The sequence below is a fragment of the Lacerta agilis genome, chromosome 12, assembly GCF_009819535.1.
Source record: "Lacerta agilis isolate rLacAgi1 chromosome 12, rLacAgi1.pri, whole genome shotgun sequence".
Taxonomy (NCBI): Eukaryota; Metazoa; Chordata; class Lepidosauria; order Squamata; family Lacertidae; genus Lacerta; species Lacerta agilis.
Window position 1 is genome coordinate 37,432,161 of NC_046323.1, and position 18,341 is coordinate 37,450,501.

Sequence of the window (18,341 nt, forward strand, 5' to 3'; positions counted from 1 at the left end):
TAAATACAATGAATTATTTTAATAGTATACATTACAATTTTTGATGAAGGTCTGGGGAGAGCACCTCAGCATTCACCTTCATTATGTCCTGCTGACAGTCAGCCCTGTTTCACATGAGAATTGCCCCTCCGTGCTTTTAAGGATTGAATCTACGGCACCGATTTCACATCTTCTCTTTTCACAAACCTCACATCAACGATCCTGTTTCCTTTACTGATGACGATGAAGTCTGAACTGGGGGGCACTCCAGAATACAAATTCTCCCATTTAAAAATGGTTTACACAAATACAATGAGAGCCCAGATCGTGTGAGATTTGGGTCTGGACTTGATTTGCCTCATACAGGGACCCACACTGCAACCAGCTAGACTTCTCCCTTTGCCACACTACACCCCCTTATCTAGGTGCCTGCCATGGCTCTCAACCCAAGGCACAGCTGGGACACCGACACAAAAGAGGAAAAGCAAAGAGCTTCTGTAAAGGCAATTGTCACAGCATGTTGCTAAGCTCCTTACAGGCACTCAAACAATCTTTATCCCATTCTACTCTTATCTGGGGTGCACCACTGGTACGGTGGCTGAACCATGTCATCACAAACAGGCAGGTAGTGTTTTTGGAGTCTGCAGATAAACCCCAATGGTTGATTTTAAGGAATACTATCCCCAAAAAAGAATGTTAAAAACACAGGAATAAAAACGAGACCGTGAACGAGTCCCAACACCATAACCAGAAACATTATCTTAAAAAAGGTTCTAAAGACGTAAGTGCGTGACATGGACAGCACGAGGATGCCCACAATGGTGGAAACAGCTCCCTGTAGGATAGGGTAACCGAGGCGGTAGAGAGCATCCACTGCCTTGTTGTTCACTCCGGGTTCCTCACTGGCAATGAAGGCATACGAAATATGGGCTGAGAAGTCTACTGAAAACCCTATGCAGATAACAAGGCTGATCATGGATATGGAGTCAAGGCTCACATTCCAGAGGGCCATTAAACCAGACACACCAACAACAACAGAGGTAATAGCAAAGGTTACCCACAGGGAGCAAAGAGGATTGGGGATGAGCAACAAGGAAGTAATTAACATGGCACCAGCAGCGATCAAAACACTATGAATGGTGTTCTGAAATATTACATTGTATTGGTCAAAGTATATAAAAGCTGGATTATAAACCATCAGTGGTAACTTACAGTCCTCTGCAAGCTGTCTGAACTGGTTTAAAAGTTCCTTCTTCTTCTCTACATTGGTAATATTGATGGTCTGTACGAAAAATCGTGACACTGGAATTTCCATAGCACTAACATTAACATCCCACTCAGATTCTGGATGTACTCTAAACAGGGCTGATAAATTGCCAATAAATGAACTCCGGTCGTCTAAATTTGAAGAAATGCCGCTTGCAACAGTTTCATAAGTTCTCAACCATGACTCTGAAAGATCCTTGTCCACATAGGATAGATTTTCCATTGACTGCATGCAATTCTCGAGATCTGCACGGACAGATGAATTCCAATACGGTATGCTTTCCGTAACAATAACCATCACCCTTGGGCCATACTGAGAAAAATATTCTTCTTCCATGTCATAATATGGAATGACATAAGAACTATCTACAGCTAGGTTTCGGACACTTATACCTTCTTTAAGTTGTCCGCACCCATAAATACTAGCTACCAGATATGCCAGATACAGGACTATTATAAACAACTTGGTCCAGGTGTGTATCAGGAAGGGGCCATAGTAATTTTTAAAGAAGCCATTCATGGGATGCTCAATCTCTGCTCCAGTGGACTCGTCAATAAACCCTCCTATACAGCACCTGTTATACATAGGGCTCTTGGAATCTTGAGGCGTATCCATCACTTTCTGAAATGTTAGCCAATGCCTGTTGCTTTCTTCTCTTCGGCCATTAAGAGCAAGAACTGCTCCAAGGAAAGTCAGGTTGTAGACGTAGCAGAACACAAAGGCCGTGCCTGTATACAAGCAAAATGACCGAATGGACAAGAAGGAACTTTCCATTCCAATGTAGAAGGCTAAAACGTCGGTAAGCGTTGTGATGGTAACGGATACAGCTGCTTCTGCATAGGTGTCAGCCATCCGATCTTTGACACTCTTCTTCACTTTAGTCTTCTGCCAGCAGGACACCAGGATGAACATGTCATCAACACCAACCCCTGAAGAACAGGAAATATTGATCATCCCAGTTGCAAACATGCCACAGGAGAAACATGTGGATATATGGATATATACAAGAGGAACACACCTAGTCATTTTAAATCCCTGCTCCTGTCAACCTAGCAGTTCAAAAGCACGAAGTGAAAGTAGATAAAATAGGTACTGCTCCGGCGGGAAGGTAAGTGGCATTTCCGTGTGCTGCTCTGGTTCGCCAGAAGTGGCATAGTCATGCTGGCCACATGACCCAGAAGCTGTCTGCGCACAAACGCCGGCTCCCTCGGCCTATAGAGTGAGATGAGTGCCGCAACCCCAGAGTCGTCTGCGACTGGACCTAACAGTCAGGGGTCCCTTTACCTTTAAGTTATAGTAATATTGCAATTCTATATATAAAACAGAGAGCCCTGTGGTGCCTTAATAAAAACAAAAGACTTCTGTTGGAGACAATGGCAAGCTTTCCCCCAAACTTCATTGTAGTTACGGATAGGATGCCATGAGCTAGACAGAGACATCCAGCCTATGTTCTACCAGTTCCCCACTCTGGTGCATACAACTGCAACCTTACAGTGCAATACTATACAGTACCTCTCTACTCAAAACTAAGTCTCACTAAATTCAATGCAGCTTACTCCCAAGTAAGTGGATATAGCTGATCATAGTGCAGTTCATAGAACTGAAAGGGATCCTGAGGTTCATCTACCGTATTTTTCGCTCCATAGGGCGCACTGGAGCATAGGGTGCACCTCATTTTTAGAGGCGGTTTTCCTCCCCTAAAAGCCCTGTTTTTTTTTGAGGATCAGCTAAAAGTTTTGCAGCTTTTTTGCAAAGGTAAAAGCCCTGGCTTTGTGAGGATCAGCTAAAAATTTTGCAGCTTTTTTTGCAAAGGGGAAAGCCCTGGTTTTTTGAGGATCAGCTAAAAGTTTTGCAGCTTTTTTTGCAAAGGGGGAAAAGCAAAGAGGAAAAGCCCCGTTTCTATGGGGCTCAACTCACATTTCTGCAGCTTCTAAAGGAAAGGGAGCCTTTTCTACAGTTTCCAGACAGATAATCTAATCAGCCAGTCACAAGTCACTGGGGAAACAAACAACCTCCCTCTGCAGCACATTCAACAAAGGAGGGTGGGGCAAGAGGGCGGGGCTGAAAGGGAGCCGGGGACTCTTATCTCTCACCCAATCTCTTGCTGATCAGCTGCTGAGCCGGGACCTTTCAACACCCCCTTTTCTCTTTGTAAAATAAAAAGCATGATCCTCTTTTGGCCCCTGGGCAATTCACCTCCCGGGACCACCATTCGCTGCATAAGACACACAGATATTTCCCCTTACTTTTTAGGAGGAAAAAGGTGCGTCTTATGGAGCGAAAAATACGGTAGTTCAACCTCCTGCAATGCAGGAATATGCAGCTGTTCCATAGCATAAGAAGATTAACCATGACAGAGCACCATAGAGCAGAGCTTTCCAAACTGTGTGTCACAACATGTTAGTGTGCTGGCTGCAGTGTGCCGTGCAAACGCTCCCAGAGCTCCTCCTGGGACTGGAAAAGGGGATGGTTTAACCTCCGGTTTGCTAGTCAAACTGAATTACTGTGTCACGAAATGATGCATGTCTAAAAAGCGTGTTACAAGTTTGGAAAGCTCTGCCATAGAGAAACCTAGAATTCATAGCACAGTTAAGGAAAATAATAAATGGGTGAAAGTTCTCTTTCATATTTTGATACAGTGGTACTTTGGTTTGCAACTGTTTTGGATTACAACCATGTCAAACCCTGAAGTGTTTTGTTTTTTTGGGATTACAACCCATGGGGGGGATTACAGTACAACCAATTTTTTTTGGGAGGCCCCATTGGTGAAAGCGCGCCTTGGGTTACAACCTGTTTTGGTTTACAACTGGACCTCCGGAACAGATTATGGTTGTAAACCAAGGTATCACTGTATTCTCATCAAAAGCCCACTGGATAGAAGAGCATGAGGAATGTATACATTTGCTCACTTACCAAGTATAAGAAAGGGTGAATTTGCAGCCGTGATAACAAATGGCTCTCCACAAAACAGCAGTAATCCAAAGCTGCTGACGATTGATAGACCTCCTGACAGTACCCCAAAAAATGCAACCCAAATTTTTGTCCGTACACAATCCATCCTGTAAAACAGATAAAGAATAATATATCTGGATCCAGAGTTTCCATGTGTATGTGCCAATTTACACCCTTTCAGAAATGGAAACTGGCAGAGAGGTATCAATACTGGATTACCCAATAGGCAGAGTAAGCATGTGTTTAGAATACCAATGATCAAAAGCCATTCTAGGTAGTGATAACACTGTCTCTTCAGTCTATATGTGGGCTTCGCTCTGTCAACACTGTAGAAACTTGGCCAGTAGACACCCAAATAGCCTGGAAAACAGATTTAAAAGCATCTAGTGGAATTTGGCATTTCATTGTAAGGTAAAGGTAAAGAGACCCCTGATCATTAGGTCCAGTTGCGGACAACTCTGAGTTTGTGGCGCTCATCTCGTTTTACTGGCCAAGGGAGCCGGCATTTGTCTGCAGACAGCTTCCGGGTCATGTGGCCAGCATGACTAAGCCGCTTCTGGCAAACCAGAGCAGCACACGGAAACGCCATTTACCTTCCCGCCGGAGTGGTACCAATTTATCTATTTGCACTGTGTGCTTTCGAACTGCTAGGTTGGCAGGAGCAGGGACCGAGCAACGGGAGCTCACCCTGTCGTGGGGATTCGAACCGCCGACCTTCTAATCAGCAAGCCCTAGGTAATGTGGTTCAACCCACAGCGCCACCCACGCCCCGCATTTCATGGTACATGTGCCAATTTGCTCCCTCCTTGAATGGATCTACCCATCGAGAGTACTACTTGTAGCTACTGCATATTAAAGATTTGCCCATGTTGAAAAAGAGGGATGTTCCCTGCAGAGCCGTAGCTAGGTGATCTTGTGCCCCTGGCAGAACTGTCCAGATTGTGCCCCTTAGCCATGGACAAATTAGCTCTTCTTTCCGCCTCTCTCCAACGCCCCCCATTCAATTCACCATCTATTTAAGACCATTTTTTATGAGGCAATAATCAATATTTATATTTATGGACGTATTTTAGCCTATATTGCACCCCCCAATCGCCTGCACCCCTGACAGAGGCCCACCTCACCACCCCCTAGCTACGGCCCTGGTTCCCTCCCTCTCCTAAGAATTATGGGGTGAGAAGTTACCTTGAACATGATACAATTGCAAAGATTATTGTTAAAAAATAAGTGGCAGTGACCAATGGGATCACTTTGTTGGTAAGTCTTTCCAGTTCTTCTTTTTTGGATACTGAGGAAATATAGAACACCTGTCAGGTTAAGGGTGGGGAAAGAAGAAAGAACATACGAGTGTTAAATAATCTCACTCTTAATTTATAGCTTAATGTTCTCAAGGGTATGAAGACAGGCTAAGAATAATCATAAAATGAACAGTTATTATTGCTGTTCCTTCATGGTAATTTTTTTTAGTGTGATTACTGATAAGCTCCAAAACATGGCAACTTAATTCCACATTAAAGTGTGTTGCATGGCGATCTAAAATAAATAAAATAAAAATAAAATAAAATAAAAATCACTTGCCCAGTTCTCCCAAGATGAGTTTCATTTCAGAGCACATTCCTACAAGGGTCAATTTAGGAGCGGCTCGAAGAAAACCACTTACCCGGATGAATTTGAGCTTTAAGGAGTCCAGCACGCCGGGCATGCGCTTCAGAAAGGCCTTCAGCCAGATCTTGCTGGCCTCGCGCCTCGCAGGCAGGTCATCCTGCAAGAAATAGATGAGGCGCATCGCTTTGGCCGCCCGCAAGCGGCGCGCCGGGCCGACTCCGGAAAGCAGCTTCTCCCCACCCAGGAAGGGGCCGAGGAAAACGCCGCCTTCGGCGATCGGGAAAGTGAGGGTGGGCAGCAGCGCCTCGATCCTGCCCGGGTCGCCTTGCACGGCGCTGAGCAGCGGGTTGGGGCTGCTGCACGTGGCGTTCCGGCTGCGCGCGCAAAGCCTTTCGAAGGAGACGCCCCAGATGGCGATCCTCCGGAAGGCGGCGTCCAGATCCAGCAGCTCGGCGAAAGCCGCCCTGGTGAGGAGCGAGCCATCGCCGCGGGCCACGGCGATGAAGGAGGCGAAGGAGCCCTCGGTGGTCAGCCTCGGCGGGGAGAAGCGCGCGGTGTCGTCCGTCGGGAAGTGCGCCTGCACGAAGCGACGCTCCGCCTTGGCGGGGCCTTCCACGGGCGTGTACATGCGTTCGAGGTCGCCGAGCTCGCTGCGGGGCAGGTACTTGAAGCCCCAGCCCAGCCCGCCCGTGAGCACCAAGGGCACGAGCAGGAAGGGCCACGGGTAGGCGCCCACCAAGGCGCCTAAGTCCCGCAGCACGCGCGACAGGGGCCGTTCCACGCAGTCCGTGTGCATGCGGCGCAGTCCCGGGAGCGCCATCGCCTGCCTGCCGGCCTCCTCCTGCTTCTTTCCCCGCCGAGACAGCCGCTTGCGGCGTCGGGGCCGGCTTCTCAGCGTGGTGGGTGCCGATCTTCCTGTCGCGGGGTGGGCGTCGCCGTCCGTTGCCGGGCGGGCGTTATTTCTCCTGACGTGGCTGCGTTCCACGCGCCCACCGCCGTGGCCCTCCGTTGCCCTTAGGGCTCGGGCTCGCGTTCCACCTGGGAAAACCAGGGCCGGGTTTAGGTTTGATGAGGCCCTAAGCTACTGAAGGTAATGGGGCTCTTTCTGTGTCCAGCTCATCCTTTGTCAACAACAAATTGCCGCTGTTTTTGGTGTTGGAATATATGCTGTATGGTAATTTATGGACCTAATAGGTTATCTAAAGCCATTTGCCCATGTTGCCATACAACCACTCCATGCAGAATGTAGGCACCCTATCTATGGAAATGAGCAGACCAGTGATATTTTAGGGAGCAGGCTAGCAGGCGGGGCCCATGACTTACATCATAGGAGCCTACACAACACAAAACAAAACAGGACTGTTGCTGTATGGAGGTTTTATTTTATTTGTTTTTTTATCTTATATTTTGGAAATGCACATCCAGGTTTTTTCATTTAAATTTTCTGGGGGCCTCCCAAGAGAGAGGGGCCCTAAGCTATAGCTTGTTTAGCTTATACGTAATTCCGGCACTGGGGAATGCCCACCTTTTGGCCGAGCAAATCTTTTGTACTGTTGGAAATGGTGAAAATATTTGCAGAGGTGATACCAGCAATGAATGCTTCCATCCCCCAAGCACAGTTTCCTGCACCATGCGAGTCAACTTTTGAGTTAAGCAGCATAAAGCTTAGGATGTAAAGTGCTGAGGGGTTAAAGATGTGATTTAATAAAGAAGATTTACTCTTAGCAGGTGTGTTGGTGACAACCACAGTGAAATAGGAACAGCATGTTTACACCTTTGGGCCGGTATCGTGCCTCCACTTTTGTTAGGGTGTCCGTCCTGGAACAACGAAAAATTCAAAGGAAAAGTACTGCAGATGTAATTAAAACACACCAGTTTAGAGAAGGGCTTGACCATTGGTTTGATTTGATACACTGGGCAAAATATATTGGATAAAATATGCAACTTAACTTGTGGGAAAAGTTGTGGAAAGAGGGTTTAAAATTTACGGATTGTATGCTAAAAGAGAACTATATGAATATGATGTACCATTGGTATTTGACTCCTATAAGATTAGCAAAAATGTATAAAAACACTTCCAACTTATGCTGGAAGTGTAAGGAAAAAGAAGGCACGTTCTACTACATGTGGTGGGCATGCAAATTGGCAAAAGAATTCTGGGAAATGATATATAATAAACTGAAAAAAATGTTTAACACACACACACACCAGAATCTTTCTTATTGTGAATAATAGGAGAAATACCGAAGGACTTTAAAAGATTGTTTATGTATGCAACGACAGCTGCAAGAATTCTTTTTGCCCAGAAATGGAAGGAAGAGAAGGTCCCAACCAAAGAAGAAAACCATTATGATGGACTATGCCAAAATGGCGAAAACAACCGTGAAGCTCAGACACCAAGATGAGAAGAAATTCAGCAAAGAGGGGGAATTTTTTAAAGAGTACCTTAAAGATCATTGTAGATATTTTAAAATGTTAGGATTATTATAGCACTTACAATGTAATAAGACTAAAGTTTTTTTTAAAGGATTTAAAACGAGTTTGAAAAATGTACCGGTAATTAGATGCAACAGAAAAATAGAATATTGGAAAGCAGGGGGTGAGGTGGGGGGAAGTCTGGGGAATTCAAGTAATCTCAGATGTGAAAAAATGAAAATGATTTAAATGTATAAGAACACTGTTAAAAATGAATATATATATATATATATATATATATATATATATATATAAAGACCATTGGTCTGATTATGTGAATTTAGTAATAAAAAGTATTGAAAGAAGGACCTCAGTACAGTGGTACCTCGGATTAAGTACGCTTCAGGTTAAGAACTCCACTAAGAACAAATTGTGCTCTGGTGGCACAGCGGCAGCGGAAGGTCCCATTAGCTAAAGTGGTGCTTCAGGTTAAGTATGCTTCAGGTTAAGAACGGACCTCCGGAATGATTAAGTACTTAACCCGAGGTACCACTGTACAACAGTAGCCTCTTCCTCTTCCGGTTCACATCAGTTATGCATAATCTGTGGATTTAAAGGGGTAAATAAATACTGCAAACAAATTTGGATTGTGTTCACTGTTCCTGAATCTGAGTTAACACCTTAATGGAAGGAATTTCTTTATCTGTGTCCTCTTAGAGCAGAATTCTTCGGAGGAAGTTAAGAGAGTGGTATGTATGTGCAGAAATCAGCCTATTATCCTAAGGTAAAATATACGTTCTGCCTTCCATCCATTTTGCCTCTGGCCCTGCCCACCACTGGTGTGTGCTCCCCCACTCAGAATGTCGTCCAGAAGGGAAGTTTTTCTCCTCCCTATTTACACTGTATGCTGCAATAATGAATAAAGGTAAAGGTACCCCTGACCGTTAGGTCCAGTTGCGGATGACTCTGGGATTGTGGAGCTCATCTCGCTTTACTGGCTGAGGGAGCCGGCATTTGTCTGCAGACAGCTTCCGGGTCATGTGGCTAGCATGACTAAGCCACTTCTGGCAAAACCAGAGCAGCACACAGAAACGCCGTTTACCTTCCCACCAGAGTGGTACCTATTTATCTACTTCCACGTGCTTTCAAACTGCTAGGTGGGCAGGAGCTGGGACCAAACAATGAGAGCTCACCCCGTCGCAGGGATTCGAACTGCCGACCTTCTGATCAGCAAGCCCTAGGCTCTGTGGTTTAGACCACAGCACCACCTGCATCCCTGCAATAATGAATACAGTACTGTAATATTGAAGTTTCACACTGCCCTGTCTTAACATGGAAATTCCCTTCTCACGAAGAAGAGAATCCAGATTCAGTGCTCTTGGAAATTTCCTCTTGCCAAACTTCACATTGACTGTCCTGTGTCTTCTACTGATGGGAAGGAATTCTGGACCAGGGGAATCTCAAAAAACAACCACCTCCAGTTGAAAAGGGATTACTTGATTTGCCTCTTAGCAGCATTCATACCACCACCATCACTGCAGACAGTGCTCTCTCCTTTCCATACCGCATCCCCTTATACATATATTGTTTCATTTCATTTCGCCGCTGCCATGACTTAGAACCTGAGGAACAGCTGGGACACTGACACAAAGGACAAGAAGCCTGGAGTTTCTGCTAAGATTAAAAGGCAATCGCCACAGCATGTTGTTACAGAATGAGTTCAAACAGTCACCTGAGCAATCTTTATCCCACATTAATTTATTTTGGGTATACCATACTATCAGCAAATGACTGAAATATGCTTTGCCAAATAAACATGTATTGTTTTGGAGTTGTAACAAAGCATAACACCTTTCAAGCGAAAATTTTATGCCAAAAATTTACGTAACATAAATAGGAAGATTAGATGGCTATGGAACATAAGGAACAACTGAACCTATTCCTTCGATTTAACAAACTATTTACAGGCAATATAGATTATGATTTTTCTTTCCATGTTCACAACCACTAGTTCCATTTTTCATTCTAAAACCACAGTTTCCCCATAACATTTCCTTCTAGAAAACCAAGTTCCTCAACCTTGTTTCCATATGAACTATGTTTTCCTTAAACATTGGGTGAATTTTCAATGCCCTTGCTATCGTTTTGGTCCTCTTTGTTTGAAACTTCACCACAAAACCCAAAGAATGTTAAAAATACAGGAATAAAAACGAGACCGTGAAGAGACCCGAAAAAAATAACTAGAAACATTATCTTAAAAAAGGTTCTAAAGACGTAAGTGGATGACAAGGGCAGTACAAGGATGCCCACAATGGTGGAAACGGCTGCCTGTAGGATTGGGAAACCAAGGCGGTAGAGAGCATCCACTGCCTTGTCATTCACTTTGGGTTTCTCACTGGAAACAAAGGCATAGGAAATATGAGCAGAGAAATCTACTGAAAACCCTATGCAGATAACAAGGTTGATCATGGATATGGAGTCAAGATTCACATTCCAGAGGGCCATGAAACCAGTAACACCGACAAAAACTGATGCAATAGTAAATGTTACCCACAGAGAGCAAAGAGGATTGGGGATGAGCAGCAAGGAAGTTATTAACATGGCACCAGCAGCGATCAAAACATTTCGAATGGTGTATTCCATTATTACAGCAAATTGATCAAAATATATAAAAGCTGGATGATAAACCATTAGTGGCCTCTTACAGTCCTCAGCAAGTTGTCTCATTTGGTTTAAAAGATTTTTCTCATGTACTGCAGTAGTAACATTGACGGTTTGTATGAAAAACCGTGATGCAAGTATTTCAGTAGCACTAATATTAACATCCCACTCATACTCTGGATTTGCTTGGAAAAGAGTCTTCAAGTTAGTCATAAATGACGTATGGTCATCTAAATTTAAAGATGCCCCTTTTGCAACCATTTCATAAGTTCTCAGCCATGACTCTGATAATCTCTTATCCACATAGGAGGACTCTTCAAACAACTGCATGCAGTTCTCAAGATCGGCGCGGACAGATGAATTCCAATATGGTATGCTTTCTGTAACAGCAACCATGAGCCTTGGGCCATACTCAGTAAAATATTTTTCTTCTGAGTCATAATACGCAACAACATAAGAACGATCTACAGCTAGGTGTCGAACATTTATACCTTCTTTAAGTTGACTGCACCCATAAACACTACTAACCAGGTATGCCAGATACAGGACTACCACAGACAACTTGGTCCTGGTGTGCATCAGGAAGGGGCCATAGTGATTTCTAAAGAAGCCATACATGGGATGTTCAGTCTCTGTTCCAGTGGACTCATCGAAAGCCCCTCCTATACAGCACCTGTTATACATACGGCTCTTCGAATCCTGAGGCTTATCCATCACTTTCTTGAATGTGAGCCAATGCTTGTTGCTCTCTTCCCTTCGGCCATTAAGAGCAAGAACTGCCCCAAGGAAAGTCAGGTTGTAGATGTAGCAGAACACAAAGGCTGTGCCTGTATACAAACAAAATGACTGAATAGACACAAGGGAGCTTTCAACTCCAATGTAGAAGGCTAAAACGTCGGTAAGCGTTGTGATGGTAACAGAGACCGCTGCCCTTGCATAGGTGTCAGCCATCCGTTCTGTAACTCCCTTCTTCACTTTAGTCTGCTGCCAACAGGACACCAGGATGAACATGTCATCAACACCAACCCCTGAAGAATAGAAAAATATGTAACATACCAGTTCCAAACATGCCATAGGAGAAGAACAACATGCATATTTACTAGGGAAACACACCTAGTCGTTTATTAACAGTGGTATCTTGGTTCTCGAACGCCTTGCGACTCAAACGTTTTGGCTCCCAAATACTGCAAACCCGGAAGTGAGTGTTCTGGTTTGTGAACGTTCTTTGGAACCTGAATGTCCGACGTGGCTTCCGAATGGCTGCAGGAAGCTCCTGCAGCCAATCAGAAGCTGCACCTTGGTTTTTGAACGGTTTCAGAATCCGGAATGGATTCCGTTTGAGAACCGAGGTACAGCTGTATTTACAAATCGGAAACCTACTTTTCTTTATAAGATGATATTTGAGTGCTTTACAAAGAATGTTCAGGAATTCATAACAGCAGGGATAGAAAAGCATTGGCTTGCATAAACACACTGCACACAAAGCAAGCTTTCCTTGTTCCATACAAGTTTTCATTTTGGCCACATTCCCCTCATGTAGGAGAAGCAATCAAGGCCAGATCTACCCTTTGCTAATAAATGTTTTGAAGGAGTGTGATGAAAAATGTGTGCATATGCCCATTGATAGCATCATAGAATTATAGTGTTGGAAGAAATCGGAAGAGTCATCTGACCCCATCCCCTGCAACACATGTGATATAAAACTTTTCTACATACTTATGCAATTTCAAATAAAAAAACAAAAATAAGAATTAGCATTAAATTCTCCAAGCGATCTGTTTTATATGGGATTACTGCCCAATACCTACTTTAGGCACACCCATCAAAAGCCCAACGGATAAGAAGGCATGAGGAATGTATATACTTACCAAGTATAAGAAAGGGTGAATTTGCGGCTGTGATAACAAATGGCACCCCACAAAACAGCAGTAATCCAAAGCTGCTGATGACAGATAAGCCTGCTGACATCACCCCAAAAATTGCAATCCAAATTTTTGTCCGTACGCAATCCATCCTGTAAAGAAGGTAAGAATATGTTTGGGTTCCAAGTTCCGTGGTAATGTGCCAATTTGCAGCTTCCTTGAACAAAATGACAGTGCCACACAGCAGTTGCATGTATTTCTTACAACCGTAAGAAATAGAAATACTCTAGGGTTTAATAATGATGGAGTTCACAGATGGCAAATACTTGCATTTTTTTAAACATATCTTTATGATTTGTAAAGGAAACCTTTGTATGGGTTAACACTTTATTATCTCTTTGGAACTGTGCTGTACCATTGTCCTTTGGTTTTTATGGGCTGTGACGTTTCATAGTTTGCATTTTTAATTCTTTGTTTTCTTTTTGTTATGCTTGCACTTTTTATTATCGTTTATTAAATTTATATACCGCCCTTCAACCCAATGATCACAGGGCGGTTCACAATATAAGAACACAAAAATACATACTAAATCAACAAAGTACTATGTTGAGGGGGGAGAGAGGAATAAATAGAAACAGTAACTTTTAGAAACTGAAACTGACAAGAGAGTAAACAAGCCACTCTAGCTATTGAGAACATTGCCTCTTCCGTCTACTAGTGGTCTTCGCTCTACATAGTACGCCTACCTTTGGGCCAGATCTCTGACTCCATTTTGCTGCAGTGTTTTTCATGAGACTTTCACTTCATTTGCTGAGTGACACTTTCCCAATTAGCTTTCAATATAGGGATTTCTTTAAGCAGATCTACCCATCTAGAATTACTTCACGTAGCTAGTGCATATTGCAGATCTACCCATGATGGGGAGGCAAGGGACAGGGATTCCCCCCCCCTCCAAAGAATTAAGGCGGGGAGATTACCTTGCACATGATGCAATGGAAAAGAATATTGTTAAAAAATATGTGACAGAGACCAATGGGATCACTCGCTTGGTAATTTTTCCAAATTCTTGCTGTCTGGATTCTGAGGAAAAATAGGTCACCTGCCAAGTGAGGAAATAAAGAATAAGACTTAAACTATTGCATAAGATGTAGGTTAATATTCTGAAAGGTATCAAGGCTGGCTAAGAAAAATAAAATGAATGGTTATATTGTCATTTCCTTCACTGCATTATGTTATTAAACAACAACAACAACAACAACAACAACAACAACAACGGTTAGTTGGAAGCTCCAAAAAGTGGCAACTTCATTCCATGGAAATACTTTTTGCATGATAATTAAAAAACAACAACTCTGCCCAGTTTTTTCAAGCCCGTTTAATTTCAGCAACCCTACACTTGTCCATCAAGAAGTACATCACATTTTACTTCCATGTTTAGCGGACACAGTATTTCAGCCAAAAAAAAAAAGCATTCCTCTTCCATATCAATTTAATATAATCTGAAAGAATGAGGGTGGGCTGATTTAAAGCTCTGCCTTTGCTCCCCCAGAATTCTGGGGAGGGAGGGAAGGTTTCCAATGGTTGCTCATCTTCCATGGCTCCTCTTCAGAGCACCAAACCATTCTTCTATAAAGGATATGCATATTTTTAAAATGTGTATTTTTGAGGTTAGAGAATAGGTCTTGTCACCTACATACAGGTACATCTTAATAACGCTGGACTCTGATCTCAGGCCTGGAGAGCCCTCTGATATCTATTACCTGGGCCCGACATTATTTTATTCAAGTTGGCACTCTTGGCTGCATGCATATAAATTCGTTATTATATTGTTATGCAAGGGGAGGGTTGCGTCCTGCAGGTGCTGGCTAGCCCCATCCGCAGCACCCTAACATATAAGCCACAGAGTCAGCGCAGCTCTGAGCTTCCTCCGCATCCCCTTTCCGTCCCGGCTTTTGGATGGCAAGGCTGGGGCAAGGCCTGTCCTCCTGCTTCTATTATTGCCCTAGGAGCCTTTCGGGCGAGGAAAGCCAACACACGATTGAGAACCTCGACGGCTTTTTATCAAAACGAAGGACGCAACTGCCGAGCACAAGGCAGCGCCGTTGCAAAGCGGTCTGCCCAGAGCTGCGCGCCTCCCGAGAAGCGCATGTGCGGCGCTTACCCGGGTGAAATGGAGGTTCATAGTGCCCAGCACGACGGGGATGCGCTTCAGAAAGGTCTCTATCCAGACCTTGCTGGCCTGTCGCTGCGAAGCTCCGTCCTCCTGAAAGAAGTACACGAGGCGCATCGCCCTGGCTGCCCGGATGGGGCGCGCAGTGCCATTCCCTGGGCCCAGCACGACGCCGCCCAGGAAGTAGCCCAAGAACACGTGGCTCTGGTAGAGCGGGAAGGTGAGCGCGGGCAGCAGCGTCTCTATCGCAGCCGCGTCGCCCTCGACGGCGGTGATCAGCGGGTTGGGGCTCAGGCAAGTGTTGTTCCAGCGCGCGCAGAGGTCCTCGAACTTTTGCTCTCCGGCGGTCATCGCCCGCACCGCCGAGTCCAGCTCCAGCAGCTCCGTGAAGGCCGCCTTGGTGAGCACCGAGTCGCTCCCCCCGGAGACGGAGGCTACGGCAATGAAGGAGGCGAAGTAGCCCTCGGTGCTCAGCCTCTGCGGGGAGAAGCGCCGGGCGTCGTCCGTCGGGAAGTGCGTCCGGATAAAGGAACGCTCCGCCTTGGCGGGGCCCCCGACGGGCGTGTACTGGCCCTCGATGTCGTTGGCCTCGCGGCTGCTCAGCATCACGAAGCCCATGCCCAGCCCGACGGTGAGCGCCATGGGCGCGAGCAGGAAGGGCCACGGGTGCGCGCCCACCAAGGCGCCGAAGCAGCGGAGCGCGCGAGACAGGGGCCGCTCCACGCAGTCCGTGTGGCAGCAGCGGGGCGCCATCGTCGAGGCAGCCGCGACGTCCGGGCCGCTAGGCGGCTGCTCTGCGTGGTGGGGCCGCTCTTCCCGTCGGAGGGTGGGCGCCGCCTTCCGTTGCCGGGCGGGCGTTATTTCGCCCGGCGCGGCTGCGTTCCATTTCCACGCGCCCACCGCCGTAGCCTCCTCCTGCTCAGGCTCCCCAGGCCCCTGCAAACTTGGACGGCAGGGCCCCGGGGGGGGCGGCAGTGAGGGTGGACGTCATATTAGGGGAAAGCAGGGCTGGCCCTCTTTGGCCACTGCTTGGGCTCGCATTCTATCTATCTAGCAATGTCCACTTTTTTGTGCAACAAATCTTTTCCGTTGTTGGAAATGGGAAAGATATTCGCTGAGGCAACAGCAGGAACTGAAGGTTTCCATCCCAAGCACAGTGAAGAGTCCACTTATGAGTTAAGCTCTATAAACTTTGGGTGTAAAATGCCCAGGTGTTAAATATGTGAGTTAATAAAGATTTCTCCTAGCCTAGCAAGTGTGTTGGTGACAACCACAACGCAGTAGGAATAGTGAGTTACGCCTTTGGGCCTGACACCCCACCTTTGGGGCGGGTGCATCCAAAAGTTTCTGCTAAGATTAAAATGCAAATACTGCAGCATGTTGTTACAGAATGGCTTCAAACAGTAATCTGTAAATAGGAAGATTCTTAGAAAGGGAAAATGGAACATATTCCTTTGGGTTGACAAGCTACATCTTAATTTCAAGGCCTTCAGAGGAGAGATGGTTTGGCTTCAGCTGCAGGTAGCTTTGGTGTACCTTCCCATATTGACAATAGGTACCGGTAGTTCCATAATGTTGCCTTCTAAAAGCCAAGTTCCTCAATCATGTTTCCATATAAACAGTTTTTTCCTTAAACATTGGGTGAATTTTCAATGCCCTTGCTATTGTTTTGGTTCTGTCTGTCTGAAAATCCCACCACGAAACCCAAAGAATGTTAAAAATACAGGAATAAAAATGAGACCTTGAAGAGACGCGGGAAAAATAACTAGAAACATTATCTTAAAAATGGTTCTAAAGATATGGAAGACATTTACAGCACAAGGATGCCCACAATGGTGGAACAGCTGCCTGTAGGATAGGGAAACCAATGTGGTAGAGAGCTTCCACTGTCTTGTCGCTCTCTGGGTTTCTCACTGGAAACAAAGGTATAGGAAATACGAGCAAAGAAGTCTACTGAAAACCCTATGCAAATAATAATAATAATAATAATAATAATAGTGTCTGGAGGTAGTTGGAGGATGGATGGTGGCCAACAGATTGAGGTTGAATCCTGACAAGACAGAAGTACTGTTTTGGGGGCATGGGACAGAAGGGTGTGGAGGACTCCCTGGTCCCGAATGGGGTAACTGTGCCCCTGAAGGACCAGGTGTGCAGCCTGGGAGTTATTTTGGACTCACAGCTGTCCATGGAGGTGCAGGTCAATTCTGTGTCCAGGGCAGCTGTCTACCAGCTCCATCTGGTACACACACCTTTGACAGATAACAAGCTGGTTATGGATCAACAAGGTTGATCATGGATATGGAGTCAAGATTCTCATCCCAAAGGGACATGAAACCAGTAACACTGACAATAGCAGATACAATAGTAAATGTTAACCACAGAGAGCAAAGAGGATTGGGGATGAGCAGCATCAAGGAAATAAGTAACATGGTTCCAGTAGCAATTCCGATCATCCCATTTATGTGGCTGTGGAAGTAGCTGCAAAGTTAACTCTGCTCAGTTTTTTAGTTCCTCGTCATTATAAATCTGAACATTTAGTTCACCTTAAGTGAATACTTGCTCTCTTGTTATTAATGAATCTGGCAATGAATCTGGCAATAAGTGTTGTATTTTTCATTCACTAAAATGATTGTATGCAATCGATGCAAGAAAGACTAATGTACCAACATTGCTTCAGTCTCTATTCAAATAGCAGGTAGTGACATAAACTAGCATGCTGTGCTCTCTTCTGACCTCTTTATCTATTGCTTTGGTTGTAGCCCGAGCAATTATTAGCAATTGCACCTTGTAACATGAAGAATAGACATATCTCAAGAGAGGGAGATTTGATGCTCCTTGGAGAAGGAAATTGTATGTGCTTAAAGCTATCTTGTGTATGTATTTAAAAGGGGGGTGGTGGTTTTGAAATGTGTCTGCCTTTGGGATGCAAGTCATATATAAGGTTTCTTCTTAAGAAATTGCCTCATCTGCTAGCTCATGCCTTACAGCTGGGATGGGGGACCTGTGCCCCCCCACTGGTGTTGGTGGACTCAGATTCTCATCAGCCCCTGCCAGCATGGCCAGTGGTTAGCAGTGTGTGGTGGCGGGAGTTTTATTAAACCCACTCTCTCAGATATGTAAAATTAAATTGGCCACACGATGGCACCAAATACTCAGCTTTAAAAAGACTGATAGTCATTCAGGATACTCAGGATTGTTGACCACCCTTGAAAGATTAGTTTGTTGACTTAGTTTTTAAGTTTTGTTCTCACACCTTGATGATGTTTCCAAGAAAACGTTCCCTTTAAGCTAATTCTGTAGGCACCAGTTACAGGTGGGTAGCCGTGCTGGTCTGCCATAGTCGAAACAAAATAGAAAATTCTTTCCAGTAGCACCTTAGAGACCAACTGAGTTTGTTCTTGGTATGAGCTTTCGTGTGCATGCACACTTC

At 45.1% G+C, this 18,341-nt stretch overlaps 2 protein-coding genes across 2 annotated transcripts; both read right to left on the reverse strand.

The window, feature by feature from the left end:
- On the reverse strand, positions 1-6,801 carry LOC117055785 (patched domain-containing protein 3-like). The gene is made up of 4 exons (XM_033165605.1): positions 5,859-6,801; positions 5,384-5,505; positions 4,160-4,305; positions 1-2,175 (listed from the first exon to the last, which is right to left on the reverse strand). The coding sequence occupies exons 1-4, from the start codon at positions 6,621-6,623 to the stop codon at positions 647-649; spliced, it is 2,562 nt and encodes an 853-aa protein (XP_033021496.1). The 5' UTR covers positions 6,624-6,801; the 3' UTR covers positions 1-646.
- A 3,301-nt stretch (positions 6,802-10,102) lies between these two features.
- LOC117055784 (patched domain-containing protein 3-like) lies at positions 10,103-15,680 on the reverse strand. The gene is made up of 4 exons (XM_033165604.1): positions 14,903-15,680; positions 13,719-13,840; positions 12,748-12,893; positions 10,103-11,907 (listed from the first exon to the last, which is right to left on the reverse strand). Exons 1-4 carry the CDS (start codon positions 15,662-15,664, stop codon positions 10,325-10,327), a joined length of 2,613 nt encoding a protein of 870 aa, XP_033021495.1. The 5' UTR covers positions 15,665-15,680; the 3' UTR covers positions 10,103-10,324.
- Between the last annotated feature and the right edge of the window lie 2,661 nt (positions 15,681-18,341).